Source organism: Phocoena sinus, chromosome 4, assembly GCF_008692025.1.
Source record: "Phocoena sinus isolate mPhoSin1 chromosome 4, mPhoSin1.pri, whole genome shotgun sequence".
Taxonomy (NCBI): Eukaryota; Metazoa; Chordata; class Mammalia; order Artiodactyla; family Phocoenidae; genus Phocoena; species Phocoena sinus.
This window is the reverse complement of record NC_045766.1, coordinates 62,068,103-62,084,656: the sequence shown is the minus strand read 5'-3', so window position 1 is coordinate 62,084,656 and position 16,554 is coordinate 62,068,103. Positions and strand designations below refer to the sequence as shown.

Sequence of the window (16,554 nt, the reverse complement as noted above, 5' to 3'; positions counted from 1 at the left end):
GCTAAAATGAGTTACCTAGGGGACTTGTAGGAACTTTTAATATGGAAAATTCAAACAGAGGGTATTTTGATGCTTACGTGGGTTAAATATGACCTGGCCTGAAGACAGAAAGATGGTCTAGAAAGTCTCTCAGTTCTAAGGTTTATGAGAACAACAAACACGCACACACTCACACAAATGCATACACCCCCTTCCCAGGGCGTGTGGCCAAAATGAGATGTCACTCTGCCGTCACAAGGACAAGGTACTATTTGCTAATACAACTGCTATTCAACTAAACACAAAACCACGGAGAATTAACTTATGTATTAAACAACTACAGCATTGACAGCAAGTAAAAAAGAATTTCTGTATCCACTTTCCTTTTGGCAGCATGTATTCACTGCTTTGAAACACATATTGCAAGTTTACTTCTGTAAACATAATTAAGTGGTGATATACTTTCTTATGAATGTTGTGATACACATAATGACATATTTTGATTGTAGTTAACAGCTACCACCAAAATGGCACATTTATGTTAAAACATTATCATTCCACAAAGATGCTTCTAATTATACAATGCTTGTTAGAGGAATAATATGCAAAGATGTCCTAATGGAGAATGACACGGTTTGTGAAGTGCAAAGGTAGACCTAAAATTCAAGACCAAAGTCACCTGTGAATTTGGTCATAAAAACTTCTTTCTGTGGCTGCTTCCCACTAGCTATCTACCTTACATTTGGAAGCAGCCGCACAGCACAGGGAGATCAGCTCGGTGCTTAGTGACCGCCTGGAGGGGTGGGATACGGAGGGTGGGAGGGAGGGAGACGTAAGAGGGAAGAGATATGGGAACATATGTATATGTATAACTGATTCACTTTGTTATAAAGCAGAACCTAACACACCATTGTAAAGCAATTATACTCCAATAAAGATGTAAAAAAAAAAAAAAAAACTTCTTTCTGTAGCCCCTTAAAAACTATTGTAGGGTTTCTGTAAGATAATGATAGTTGGCTAAAGCCTGATCCAGGGGTCAAGAAACATTCTCTGTAAAGGGCCAGAGAGAAAATATTTTAGGCTTTGTGGGCTACATGTGGTTTGTACGACATAGTCTTCTCTTTTTATAACCCTTAAAAAAAAAAAAATTACTCTTAGCTCACACAAGCCAGAGGCCAAATGGAGCTGGATTTGGTCTACAGACTGTGGTTTGTGAACCCCTGACCTAACAGCTTCACACATCTCCCAATAAGATCCGTGTATGTAGAAAAGAACAAAAAGAATCACCCAACCCAGGCTAATGGGAAAACCAGAAGGACAACAAATGTTACATACTTCAACTTACATAAAAGTGGGAAAGTAAACATCCCAAATTAGCAAAGTTGGCTCCAAAGCCCATAAAACCAAAAAGAGGTCAGGACAGAACTGGGTAGAGGAAAGGAGGGTGTGACGAGGTTTCAGTAGGAACAGAATACCTATAATATCAAATGGAATTCACCTCCAAAAGAAAAGGGAAATCCACCCTGGGTGAGGAAATAATGAGGTCACGTCTGCAACCCGGTGGATCAGCACACTGGCTAATAGGAAGAACAAAGGAAGAGGTCTGGCAAGTATAGATCGGAGGCCTTGGTAAGATACAGCTTTTAACATAGAAAAGGGAATGGAGAGATATTCCTTGGAGGCTTGTGGTAAAGAAGAAAGTGGCTCAAGATAAAGGTCCTACTAAAACAAGAGACTATCAAAGATTGAGAAGATAGGCTATCCCCAAAACACACTATTTATTTAAAAAATTGCACTTGGTTGTAGCAAATAAAGAAGATACTTGAATGCGGAAAATAGTACGTAATTTTCCCCCACCATCCAACAAGGTCACCTATTATTCCTAGTCCAGAAAAATCTAACATAAAAAAATGACAAGGCTCCCCTGGTGGCGCAGTGGTTAAGACTCCGCCTTCTGATGCAGGGTACACGGGTTCGTGCCCCGGTCCAGGAAGATCCCACATGCCGCGGAGCAGCTGGGCCCATGAGCCATGGCCCCTGAGCCTGCGCGTCTGGAGCCTGTGCTCCGAAACGGGAGAGGCCACAACAGTAAGAGGCCCGCGTACCGCAAAAAAAAAAAAAAGACAATAAAAACAGCAAATGAAGGCACTCAATAATAAAACATTTAAAATAAAAACTAGTCACAAGATAGAAGTAAACTATAACAATATCCCAACATATATGAAATATATTTAAACATACAATTGCAGATTTGAAAGAACATCACAAACCATAAATTTAAGAATTCATAAAAGAAATGAACAAAGAGCAAGAAGATAGGAAATAGCAGCTAACTGAACTCGGACAAAAACTGAAAAAAAAAGTCATCTCAGAAATGAAGACAGAATTACAAGCCACCAAAGGGAGAACAGATATTACCAAAAGCACTGTAAAGAGAAATAGAGAATGTAAATGAAAAGAACCAAGAAAATGAAATTAAATAAAGAAGGAAATAAAAAAGCAAAAAAAGGTGATAAATATAGAAGATAAAGAAGATATACAAATAACTGGAGTTTTTGAAGATGAAATACAAAATAACGAAGCAGAAAAAGTATTTAAATCTACGTTCAAGAAAACTTTCTTTAAATAAAAAGACTCGAATTCACATACTTGAAAAGGCCCACAGTACATATATGGCAAAACTGACCCAAAATAGTCAATTCTGAGTAATATTTTAGAGTTAAAATATTAGTCTTTAAATATAAGGAAAAAAGTATTCTGGTCCTCTAGGAAAAAAGATTAAGCCCCTGGGAAAGTTAAGAAAAGTCAGGTTGACATCAGTTTTCCTTATGGCAGTATACAAAAGCAAGGTAAGTGGGAGGCAAGTGTTATTTTACTTTATCAAGAATTTTAAATTGTACAACAGTAGAGAAACATTACATTGAATCCTTATCACTCAGAAAACTACACTGAAAACTATAAAATATTACTGAGAAAAATTAAAGAAAACCTAAATAAATGGAACAGTATACCTTTGCATGGGTCACAAGACTCAGTATTGCTAAGATGTCTATTCTTAAATTGACTAAACATTGAACACAATCCTAATCAAAATCCAGGCAGGCTTTTGTAGAAATTAACAAGATAACTCAAAATTCATATTGAAATGCAAAAAAAAAACCACCCAAAACTACAAAAGACAATGTAATTTTGAAAAAGAACAAGAACATGGAAGAGCTAACATAATGTGATTTTCATACTCATTATAAAGCTACAGTAATCAAGGCAGTGTGGTACTGGCATCAAGACAAACAGACCAGTGGCATAGAATACAGTTCAGAAGCAGACCCACATATACACAGATGATGCATCTTTGACAAAGTACAAAGACAACTCAGTAGAGAAAGGACAGTCTTTTGTCAAATGGTGCTGTAAGAGTTAAATATCTATACGCAAAAGAAGAAAAAAGAACTTGCAGCTAAACCTTGTACCACACGCAAAAATGTCTTCAAAATGAATCACAGATCTAAATGTAAAACCTAAAACCATAAAACTTCTAACAGAAATACAAGAGAATATCTTTGTGACCCTAGGTCACGTGAAGATTTCTTAGATACAGCACCAGAAGCAACATCCATAAAACAAAACTAATAAATTAGACTTGATCAAAATTTAAAACTTCTGCTATTCAGAACACCTTGTTAGGAGAATGAAAAGACAAACTACAGACTGGGAGAAAACATATGCGAAACTTACGTAATCTGATAAAAAAAACATATATTAAAAAACTCTCAGAACAAGAAAACAATTTTTTAAAATAGGGGAAAAATCGGCAAAAAAAAAATTGATATTTTCAACAAAGAGGATATATGGATGGCAAACATAACTTCTTTCCTAATATATTTTAATGAAAAGATGTTTAATATTATTTGTCAGGAGGGAAATATAAATTAAGACCACAATGAGATACCACTATACACCTATTAGAATGGTCAAATTAAAAAGATCAACCAGGGACTTCCCTGGTGGCACAGGGGTTAAGAATCTGCCAGCCAATGCAGGGGACACGGGTTCGAGCCCTGGTCCGGGAAGATCCCACATGCTGCAGAGAAACTAAGCCTGTGCACCACAACTACTGAGCCTGCATGCCACAACTAATGAAGCCCACACGCCTAGAGCCCATGCTCCGCAACAAGAGAAGCCACCGCGGTGAGAAGCCTGGGCATCACAATGAAGAGTAGCCCCCGCTAACTGCAACTAAAGAAAGCCCACATGCGGCAACAAAGACCCAACGCAGCCAAAAATAAATAAATAAATTTATTTTTTAAAAAAAGATCAACCATACCAAGTGTTGGAGAGAAGATGAAGAACTGATACTCTCATACACTACTGGAATGTAAGCTGGTAGAACCACTTTAGAGAAGTCTTGTCAGTTTCTTCTTAAGTAAAATAATACACTTAACAAATGACCCAGCAATTCCATTATTTGGTATTTACTCAAGAGAAATAAAGATATATGTCCACACAAAGGCCTTTATGTAAATATTCATAATAGCTTTATTCATAATAACTTAAACTGGAAACAACCCCAAGGACCAACTATTGGTGAATGGATCAAATTATATATCCATAAAATAGAAAATTACATAGCCATAAAGAGGAACAACTTATTGGTATAAGCCACAGCATGGATAAGTCTCAAAAGCATTAATTTAAGTGAAAGAAGCCAGAAAAAACTACAAAGTGTATGATTCTATTTAAATAACATTTTAGAAAGGCGAAACTATACTGTCATAAAGCAGACCAGCAGTTGCAAGGGGCAAGGGACTCAGTACTAAACTGCAAAAGTGAACTTTTGTCCTATATCTAGATTGTGGTAGTGGTTACAAGACTGCATATGTTTGTCAAACTCTTCTCTTGAAATGGATGAATTATATTTTGTATAAACTGTACCTCAAGAAAGCTAAATTTAAAAACCTCATTTGAAATAAATATAAAATTTTTAAAGGTGGGAAAATATGATTTAAAAGTCTGTCATCTAAATTCTTTTGTGCCTCCCTGAAAATGTTCTTTTTATTAAGGTATACTAATTAGGAAGGTCATATGAGTAATCAATTATGGTAGACATAATAGGCAGTGAATCTAGAATTTAGGATCCTACATCTTACCCATTTCTCCAGCTGTAATAATTGGGAATGCAGCCAACCCTTGATGCACACACAGAAGGAAGCTTCCACTTGTCTTTTAGGCATTTCAAATTCATTAAGTCCAAAAGAGAGCAAATTTTCTACCTCTACCACACTTCATCATTATTCTGCACACCACCACCCCCACCCCATCCATCTCCCAAGAAATCTGTTTCTCCTCTGATTTCCTGGTGAATCCACAAGTAAACCACTATACATCCAGTTTACCAGGTCAGAAATCTAAGAATCTTTGATGCTTCCCTACTTGTCTTATCTTTCACATCCAACTGTATATTAAGCCCTAAATCTTAGGCTGATTTGCCTCCTAAAATATCTTTCAAATCCTTTCATGTCTTGGTTACCCCCACTGTCACTGCCCTAATCAAGCCACCATTACCTTCTTTCTAAATTACCACAAAATTTTGCTAACATCTTCCTGCCTCCAATCTTATCTTATTTCAATCCATTTTCCATTCAACAACCAGAGGGAATTTTTCTAAACTACAAATCGTGATATTTTTCTACCTAAAAGGCTTCAACGGCTACCTGCTGCTCTAGTATAAAGTCCAAACTTCCTACCATGGATAACAAAACTCAGACTCTACCTAACTCTCTAATTTCTCTCTCTGCAGGCTTCCTTCCACTTAAAGATGTGGCCATACTGAATTTTTTCAATTACCTGAATACACATTGCTCTTATTTCCAGGCCTTTTTACATAGTCTGTCCTTCTGCCTAGAATATTTTTCCCTATCCTTAACCTAACTTCTGCACATCCTTTGAGACTCACCATGGACATCATTTCATCCAAGACACCTTCCTGAACCCTCCATTAGATTCCCCTTCTAATTGTTCTTACAGCATCCTGCACTTCTCCAGTGACACATCTTACACTGTGCTATAATTACTTATCTACAAGTCTGGATCCTCTTCCTCCACAAAGGCAGGGTTTATATACTGTCAGCCCAGGGTACACACCCAGTTAGTACATGTGATATATTTGACCCTCAAATATTTGTCAAGTAAATGACAGAGATTTTATTGCAGCCTTACAATCAATGCCAATATCACAATTCAGACATGAGCATAATTCCAATCTTCAGTGCTACCACAGCCCTTTAAAACAGGAAAATTAGGTAAAATTCTTCGTTGCTCTCTATCATGCTTTCTGAACCCCAGCCTCACCACTTCTTGTTTCTTTTATCCTACATGCCAGACACTAAGTACCCTAATATTCTACTCTGGGCGTCTAAGGTCTCCTAAACCAACTAGATTTGACTTCTCTTGTTTAATTTATTAATTTATTTATTAATTTATTTATTTTATTTTTGGCTGCATTGGGTCTTCGTTGCTGCATGTGGGCTTTCTCTAGTTGCGGCGAGCGGGGGCTACTCTTTGTTGCGGTGCGCATACTCTAAGCGTGCAGGCTTCAGTAGTTGTGGCATGCGGGCTCAGTAGTTGTGGCTCGCGGGCTCTAGAGCGCAGGCTCAGTAGTTGTGGCACACAGGCTTAATTGCTCCACGGCATGTGGGATCTTCCCAGACCAGGGCTTGAACCCGTGTCCCCTTTATTGGCAGGCAGATTCTTAACCACTTCACCACCAGGGAAGTCCCTAGATCTGACTTCTAAGTTTCTTTTACCTTCTTCCTATGCTATTAAAGTTACTACTTCTGAAATCAGATTTTCAAATTAAACTAATGCAAAATATGATATGAGTGGGATCTCAACCTTCTCACAGGCAAATTGTAACAGTTTATTATTCAACTTACAAAAGTACTATATGCTCATTAAATAAATTTACCCCATCTCACACAGTTAATCTCTATTAACATTTAGATGTACTTCCTTCCTGTTTTTTCTCTCCAAATATTGTACACATACAATATTTGGTTTTTTAATAATTTTTGAGCCTGCTGCTTCACTAAACCCTAAAATGTAAGTGCTGTCCATATTATCAAAAGTTTTTTAAAAAACTACAATATGATTTAATTGGGAAAGTATATCATGTGTTATATAATTATTCCCCTGGGGGCATTTTCACAGAGACTCTGGCTCACCCAAATACATCTTTAATAAAACATGTACAAGGATGTTTTTTCAGCAAGCTTCCACGTTCCACTTCAACTCCAGTTACTTCTACTATCATCACCACCACATGTCGTTCAGAGCAATCTTCCATATTTAGTATACAAACTAACAATTTATGAAATCAAGGATGTACCACATCTAACCCTGCTTTAACTTTTTAATAAGGATGTGTCAGAAAGAGACAGAGAACAGAGACAGACGGACAGACATAGAGAAACAGGAAGGGAGAGAAGAAAGAGAGGGGAAGGAAGCAGGAAAGGAAGGGTAGAAGGGAGAAAAAGGATTAGAAAATATGGGTGGCAAAACAAAATTAAATATTTGAAACCCTGCCTTACTGCTAGGGCATAAAAACTGTACTTGCATAAGGACTATTATTTGTCTTTCTATCTATTAGAAAAAAATTAGCACCCTGACTCCTTTTAAAAATACCTTAGAATCGTATTATTTCTTACCAGCGCCAATACATTTAGAAATTCTCTTGTGTCAAAATGTAGCAAAGTCCGTATATAGGGATAGATTTCTTCCTCAGGGGGAGCTTCTGTTGAATGCAGGCGAATTAAAAATTCAAAAACCTGCAAGTTGAAAAAAAAAAGGTGATTATTTTCTCACCTTACAAACTATCTTGCTGAAGCAATGATTCCCATTTGGATAAAATAAAAGCAGGTTGAATTTACTTTAAATTGCCACTGTGTTATAACTTCTCTAACCTCTCTCAGTTATAATTACTGGCTTCAGTGATGGTATGTAGCCTCTCTCCTGTCACAGCTGATAACTCCTGACCCATGTGTAACCCTCTATTACAATTTGTCTTTACTGCATTTCAACAAGAGAGTAAAACGCTATGAAATAGCACCAACCTGGTTTTAACCAAGGGAACAAGATCTTCAGGGATGTCACCAAGGGGATAGGCACGACCTGCTAGACAACAGCTAGAAGAGAAGAGAAGAAAGAGAACAGATTTGGTGACTTATAATGGGCTAAATAACTTCCCGGGAACACATTGTTTCTCAAACCCAAGATAGTAGTTTGGAGTTTAAGCAGGCTCAGCTTTTGTCAGTTAGGTCAGGTCCAAGCCCAGATCAAGATGATAGCCAGTTCAGAAAATGTAGGCAACAGAGATGGTGGTAAAATAATACACCCTGTAACTGAGTAACAGCTTTCCTTTTTTCTTATTTTTCCTAAGAAAAACTCAAGCTGCACTAAATGGGCAAGAAGGAATAAGGACAGATTACCTAAAAGTCTCATATCCAGCATCTGGAAAGAGACTAACAGCATCATTATACTTTTTTTTGGCAGTACGCGGGCCTCTCACCACTGTGGCCTCTCCCGCCGCAGAGCACAGGCTCCAGACGCGCAGGCTCAGCGGCCACGGCTCACAGGCCCAGCTGCTCCACAGCACATGGGATCCTCCCGGACTGGGGCACGAACCCGTGTTCCCTGCATCGGCAGGCGGACCCTCAACCACTGCGCCACCAAGGAAGCCCCTCAGAGACTTTTAAATCCAGTGGTTCTAAGAATGGTGAATAAAGATGGGGAATGAGCTAGGCTAAAAACTATCTGTAGTCAGACAAGACTTCAGGGATAATTAGAATCTCATGAGAAATTAACTGTACAGTTTCACCTCCAAATCAGACCTTCCTAATGGCTAACGACTTGCTTTGTGGGCTGGATTATAAAAATGTCTCCTGAATATGCCCTCATTTTGGCAGCTGGGGGTAGGGGAAAGTGAATTTTAAGTGAATTTGAAGCAGTCATCAATTTTGAATGTTAGAGACAGCTAGATACCTGCATATTCTTAAAAGTTTGAAGTACAGAAGATAAAGTACTAGGTAAATGCTATACATGTTCTTCTACACTAAAAAAACAATGTAACAAATATGAAATAGGTCTCGAAGTTAACTCTGATGCATATAGAAGCTAAAATGATGTGCCAGCAAGTTCTGCCACCTTCCTGCCTGTCTGCCAGCCAGTTATCTATGTAAAACTCTATCGGGACACAGTTCTGAGCCTGCATAGTCTATTGGAAGAACTCTGTTCCAGGAGTAAGGACATGAACATTTCAGCTCACTTCTGTCACTAACTTCTTTGTGATGCAAACTAATCTCTTGCCCTTATATATAAAATACGGATAAATACATATTTCACAGACTTGTTGGTAGTAAAAGTAAAATACTCTGTATCAGGGTTTCTCAACCTCTGCCCTATTGATACTTTGGGAGAGAGAATTCTTTGTTGTGGGGACTACCCTGTACATTACAGGATGCTCAGCAGCATCCCTGGCCTCTATCCACCAGATACCAGTAGCATCTCTACTCCACCCCAGCTGTGACAAAGCAAAAAGGTCTTTAGGCATTGCAAATGTCTGGTGGAGGGGAGGGGGGATGGGGGACAGGAATCACCCACCGTTCAGAAGCACTGCTATACATGAAAGAACACTGAAAAACGAAAAGCACTGTACAGATAATAGATGACAGTACCTCTAAGAATATAGGAGAAATTCTGTAAAAGCATACACACATAAGTAAATTAAAAATCTCTTACCTAATATATACAAGAAGCTTGTTGCCCATAACAACTTGCTCATCTAAAATAGAGAAGTATGTTTAGCAATTCTCTCTCAAAATCTTTTCAGAAATATAATCTTTATGTGGAAACAAAAAATAAAACTTGGCATTTGAGGTGAGGCAGGTATATTCCCAAACAATAGAAAAGTGAGATAAGACTACTTTAATTATTATTTTTTCTTAGAATTTCCTTTAGAGTCTTTTCACAGACACAAAATCAATGAGTCATTCAAAGGTACATGTAGAAGGTATAAATCTTAGTGTAGAGGTCTATGTATTGTTGGCTTAACGAATAGCTTGGACGCAGGGAAGGTATTGAGCAGGCAATGAGTTGCTGAATTAACTAATTAATATTAAGGCATAACTATAATGTCTTCTTATTTGTAACATGGACTCTTGTTCACAAATGTTTAAGAAACTTAAGATTAAACACTCGTTCGGACCCTTTGTAACCTAAGTTACATCTAAAATGTAAGATTCTGGCATCTGGTAGTATAAACCTACTTCTTGGTTAAAGAAATTGGAAACATAATAGACTAAGTTTTAGGCTAAAAGGTCAAAGTTAACAAAGAATAGTGTAAGAGCATCAGGAGTGGGTGAAATGATCAGTAAGCCTTACAGTGTGCAGATTACAGGAATCTGTAGTTGGTAACACTGATGAACTGAATTTCTACTTTTGACATGAATACTGGAATAATGCAAGCAAGTGTATATCTCTTAATCAATAATCCTTTATAAATACTCCAAATCTGTGTTGTTGTAAGTGCAAATAAACTTGAATTGCTCAAAATTGTATGAATAATTACATTCTGCTTCAATTCCATTTTTCGAATCAATAAACGTTGTTTTTTAGAGAAGTTTTAATTATGTTCACAGCAAAACCCAGAGGAAGGTATAGAGATTTCCCATTACCCCTTGATCCCCACACCACACGATCCCCCAACTGACAACACCCTGCACCAGTGCGACATTTCTTATAATCAATGAATGTACACTGGCACATCATTACCACCTAAAACCCACAGTTCATATTAAGGTTCACTTTTGGTGGTGTACATTCTACACGCTTTGACAAATGTATAATGACATATATCCACCATTATAGTATCGTACAGAATAGTTTCAATGCCCTAAAAATCCTGTGCTCTACCTATTCATCCCTCCATTGCCCCCAACCCCTAACAAACGCTGATCCTTTTACTGTCTCCATGGTTTTGCCTTTTCCACAATGTCATATAATCGGAATCATACATGATGTAACCTTTTCAGACTGGCTTCTTTCACTTAGCAATGCATTTAAGTTTCCTCCAAGTCTTTTCATGGCTTGATAGTTCATTTACCTATAGTACTGAATAAGATTCCATTGTATGGATGTACCACACTTTATTCACCCATTCACCTTCTTAAGAGTATCTTGGTTGCTTCCAAGTCTGGGCAATTATGAAGAGCGCTACTATCAACATCTGTGCGGAGGTCTTTGTGTGGATAAATATTCAACACCTTTGGGTAAAGGAGTGTAACTGCTGGATCGTACAGTAAGAGTATGTTTAGTTTTATAAGCAATTGCCAAACTGTCTTCCAGAGTGGCTGTACCATTTTGCATTCCCACCAGCAATACATGAGAGTTCCTATTGCTCCACATCCTAGCCAGCATTTGGTGTTGTGGATGTTCCAGATTTCAGCCATTCTAATAGGTATGTTGTACTGGTATCCCACTGTTGTTTTAACTTGTAATTCCCTGATGATGTTGAACATCCTTCAATATGCTTACCTGCCATCTGTATATCTTCTTTGGTGAGATGTGTGTTCAGGTCTTTGCTCATTTTTTAATCACATTATTCATTTTCTTTTTTTTAATAAATTTATTCATTTATTTATTTTATTTTTGGATGCATTGGGTCTTCGTTGCTGTGTGCGGGCTTTCTCTAGTTGTGGCGAGCGGGGGTTATTCTTTGTTGCAGTTCACGGGCTTCTCATTGTGGTGGCTTCTCTGTTGCAGAGCACAGACTCTAGGGCCACGGGCTTCAGTAGTTGTGGTACGCAGGCTCAACAGTGTGGCCCGCGGGCTCCAGAGCACAGGCTCAGTAATTGTGGCACACAGGCTTAGTTGCTCCGCGGCATGTGGGCTCTTCCTGGACCAGGGCTCGGACCCATGTCCCCTGCATTGGCAGGCAGATTCCTAACCACTGTACCACCAGGGAAGTCTATGTTATTCATTTTCTTATCGTCAAGTTTTAAGAGTTATTTGTATACTTTAGTTAACAGTCTCTTGTAAATATTTTCTCCCAATCTGTGGATTATCTTCTCATTCTCTTGACATTGTGTTTTGCAGAGCAAAAGCTTTTAATTTTAATGAAGCCCAGATTATCAATACTTCTTTCACGGATAATAATCTTTCTTTCATGGATGGTGTTGTATCTAAAAATTCATCACCGTAACTACAGTCAATTAGGTTACTGCCTGTGTTACCTTCTAGATATTTTATAGTTTTGCATTCTCCAATTAGGTCTATGATGTGCTTTGAGTTAATTTTTGTGAAGAGTGTAAGGTCTGTGTCTAGAGTCAACTTCTTTGCGTGTGGATGTCCAGATGTTCCAGCACCATTTGTTGAAAAGACTATCTTTACACAAATGTATTGCCTTTGCTTCTTCAAAGATCAGTTGTCTATGCTTATGAGAGTCTATTTCAGAGCTATTTTGTTCTACCGATCTTTTTTTTTTATTCTTTTGCCAATACCACACTGTCTTGATTATAGTAGCTTTATATTAAGTCTTGAAGTCAGGTAGTGTTAGTCCTCCAACTTTGTTCTTCTGTCTAAATCCTGCCTTAGCTATTCTGGGTCTTTCGCTTCTCCATATAAATTTCAGAATCAGTTTGTTAATATCCAAAAAAAAATAACTTGCTGGGATTTTGACTGGGATTGCACTGAATCTGTAGATCAACTTGGGACAAAATGACATCTTGACAGTATTGAGTCTTCCCATCCATGAACACAGAACATCTCTCCATTTACTTAGTTCTTTGATATCTTTCATCAGTTTTGTAGTTTTCCTCATACAGATCTTGTACAAACTTTGTCAGATTTATACATAAGTATCTCACTTTTTAGGGTGCTAATATAAATGGTAATGTGTTTTTAATTTCAAATTCCACTTGTTCACTGCAGGTATACAGTAAAGTGACTGCCTTCTGTATATTAACTTTGTATGTGCAAACTTGCAACAACTGTTTATTAGTTCCAGGAGCTTTGGGGTCAGTTCTTTCAGACTTTCTACATAAATGATCATGTCACCTGTAAACAAAGACAGTTTTATTTCTCCTTCCAAATCGTTATACCTTTTACTTGCTTTTCTTGTCTTTTTGCATTAGCTAGGACTTTCAGTATGATGTTGAAAAGCAGTGGTAAGAAGAGGACATCCTTGCCCTGTTTCCCACCATTGTTTCTCATCAATAAGTATGACATTAGCTGTAGGGTTTCTGTACGTTTTCTTTATCGAGTTGAGGAAGTTTTCCTCTATTCCCAATTTGCTGGAAGTTTTTATCATGAATGGGAGTTGGACTTTGTTAAATGCTTTTTCGGCATCTACTGATATATGATCATATGATTTTTCTTCTCTAGCCTACTGATGTGATGGAATACATTAATTTTCAAATGTTGAAGAAGCCTTGCATACCTGGTATAAAATCTCAGTTGTGGTGTATAATTCTTTTTATAGCTTGTTGGATTCAATTTGCTAATATTTTGTTGAGAATTTTTGCGTCTATGTTCATGAGAGATACTGGTCTGTAAGTTTTCTTTCCTTGTAATGTCTTTGATTTTGGTATTAGGGTAATGCAGGCCTCATAGAAAACGTTAGAAAGTATTCCCTGAGCTCTGTCTTCTGAAGAGATTATAGAGAACTGGCATAATTTCTCCCTTAAATGGTTGGTAAAATTCACCAGTGAAACACATCTGGGCCTGGTGCTTTCTGTTTTAGAAGGTTATTAATTACTGGTTCAATTTCTTTAATAGATACAGGCTTATTCAGATTGTCTGTTTCTTCTTGTGTGAGTTTTGGCAAATTTTATATCTCAAAAAACTGGCCTGGGGGGGCTTCCCTGGTGGTGCAGTGGTTGAGAGTCCACCTGCCGATGCAGGGGACACAGGTTCGTGCCCCAGTCCGGAAAGATCCCACATGATGCGGAGCGGCTGGGCCCGTGAGCCATGGCCACTGAGCCTGTGCGTCTGAGCCTGTGCTCCGCAATGGAAGAGGCCACAACAGTGAGAGGTCCGCGTACCACAAAAAAAAAAAAAAAAAACTGGCCTGTTGCATCCAGGTTATCAAATTTATGAGCATAGAATTGTTCATAATATTCTTTTATTATCCTTTTAATGCCCATGGGATCTGTACAGTTGTCCCCTCTTTCATTTTTGATATTAGTAATTTGTGTCTTCTCTCCTTTTTATCTAAGTTAGCCTGACTGGAGGCTTATAGATTTTATTGATCTTTTCAAAGAAACAGCTTTTGGTTTTAACCAAATCCCCCCAAATCAACAATTTTCTCAACTGATTTCCTGCTTTCAATTTTATTAATTTCTGCTCTAATTTTTCTTTTCTTTTCTTCTGCTCACTTTGGATTTAATTTGTTCTTCTTTTTCCAAATTCCTAAGGTAGAAGCTTAGAGTATTGATTTTAGATCTTTTTCTTTTCTGCTATATGAATTCAATGTTATAAATTTCCCTCCAAGCACTGCTTTTGCTGCATCTCACAAATTTTTGTAAGCATTTTCATTTAGTTCAAATTACTCTTAAATTTCTCTTGAGATTTCTCCTTTGTCCATCATTACTTAGAAATATGTTGTTTAATTTCCAAGTATTTGGGAACTTTCCAGCTTTCTTTCTCCTAGTATTTTCTAGTTTAATTCCACTGTGGTCTGAGAGCAAGCATTATATGATTTCTATTCTCTTAAGTTTGTTGAGGTGTGTTTTATGACCCAGAACATGGTCTATCTTGGTGAATGATTCATGTGAGCTTGAGAAGAATGTGTAATGTGTTACTGTTGGATAAAGGAGCCTATAGATACCAGTAGTATCCAGCTGAATGATGGTGCTTAGTTCATAACTTCAGCTCAACTATGTCCTTACTGATTTTCTGCCTGCAGGATCTGTCCATTTCTGATAGAGGGGTGTTAAAAGTCTCCAACTATAACAGTGGATTTACCTATTTCTCCTTGCTATTCTATCAGTTTTTGCCTCGTGTATTTTGACACTGTTGTTAGGTGCACACAGATTAAGGATCATTACGTCTTCTTGGAGTATCGTGTAATGCCTCTCTTTATCCTCAATAATTTTCTTTGCTCTGAAGTTGGCTGTGTCTGAAATTAATGCGGCTACTCCAGCTTTCTTTTGAGTAGTATTATTATAGTATACCTTCCTCCATTTATTTACTTAATGTGTCTTCATATTTAAAATGGGTTTCTTATACCCAACACTTAGTTGGTTCTTGTTTTTTAATCCATTTTAACAATCTCTTTTAATTGGTACAGACTACTGATATTTAAAATGATTATTAACATAGTTGGATTAATATCTACCATATTGTTACTGTTTTCTATTTCTTGTTCTTTATTCCAAATTTTGTTCTTTATTCCAACTTTTTCTGCCTTTTGTAGTTTTAACTGAGTATTTTATATGACTCCATTTTCTCCCCTTTCATATTACATCTATTATGTGTCTATTTTTAGTTGTTGCCCTCAAGTTTGCAGCATACATTTACAACTAATCCAAACCTACTTCCAAATAGCACTATACTGCTTCATGGGTAGTACAAGGACCTTATAATAACAAAATAGTCCTAATTCCTCCCTCCTATAACTGTATCCTTGCTGTCATTCATTTCATTTATACATAAGCATAAACACACACGCATATAATATCAAATACACTATTGCTATTATTATTTTGAATAAAGTGTTATCTGATGGCTCAATTAAGAGTAAGAAAAATGTAAGTTTTTATTCTACCTTTACTAATCATTCTCTGATGCTCCTCCCTTCTTGGATCCAGATTTCTTATCTATATTATTTTCTTTCTCTCTAAAGAACTTTTAACATTTCTTGCAAGACATTTCTATTGGTAACAAATTCCCTCAATTTTTGTTTGTCTGAGAAAGTCTTTATTTCTCTTCTGCTTTTGAAGAATTCCTCAGGGTACAAAATTCTATGTTGGTGTGTTTTTCTCTCAAAACCTTAAATATTTTATTCTCTCTTTACCTTTTATTTTCTTCTGTTTGAATACATGCCTACTTGTAGGGTTTTTTGTTTTGTTTTCTCTCTTTTTTTTTTTCCTATTTATCCTGCTTGGTGTACTCTAAGCTTCCTGGATCTATGGTTTGGTGTCTGACATTAATCTGGGGAAATCCTCAGTCATTATTGTTTCAAATATTGCTTCTGTTCCTTTCTCCCTTTCTTCTCCTTCTGATATTCCCATTACGTGTATGTTACACATTTTGTAATTGTCCTATAGTTCTTGGATACTCTGTTCCACTTTTTTTTCAGTATTCTTCTCTTTGCTTTTCAGTTCTAGAACTTTCTAATGCTATATCCCCAAGTTCAGAGATTCTTTCCCCAGATGTGTGTCTACTCTACTAATGAGACCATCAAAGGCATTCTTCACTTCTGCTACATTGTTTTTGATGTTTAACATTTATTTTTGATTCTTTCTTAGAATTTCCATCTCTCTGCTTATATTATCCACCTGTTCTTGCATGTTGTCTACTTTT

General features: G+C 37.2%; 1 protein-coding gene across 1 annotated transcript in view; it reads right to left on the bottom strand.

Annotated features, from left to right (window-relative positions):
* Nucleotides 1–16,554, bottom strand: part of VPS8 (VPS8 subunit of CORVET complex) — a 308,471-nt gene that overhangs the window by 164,767 nt on the left and 127,150 nt on the right. The window contains 3 exon segments of the mRNA XM_032630703.1: nucleotides 7,683–7,802; nucleotides 8,084–8,159; nucleotides 9,772–9,814. Coding sequence (XP_032486594.1) covers nucleotides 7,683–7,802; nucleotides 8,084–8,159; nucleotides 9,772–9,814 — 239 coding nt within the window.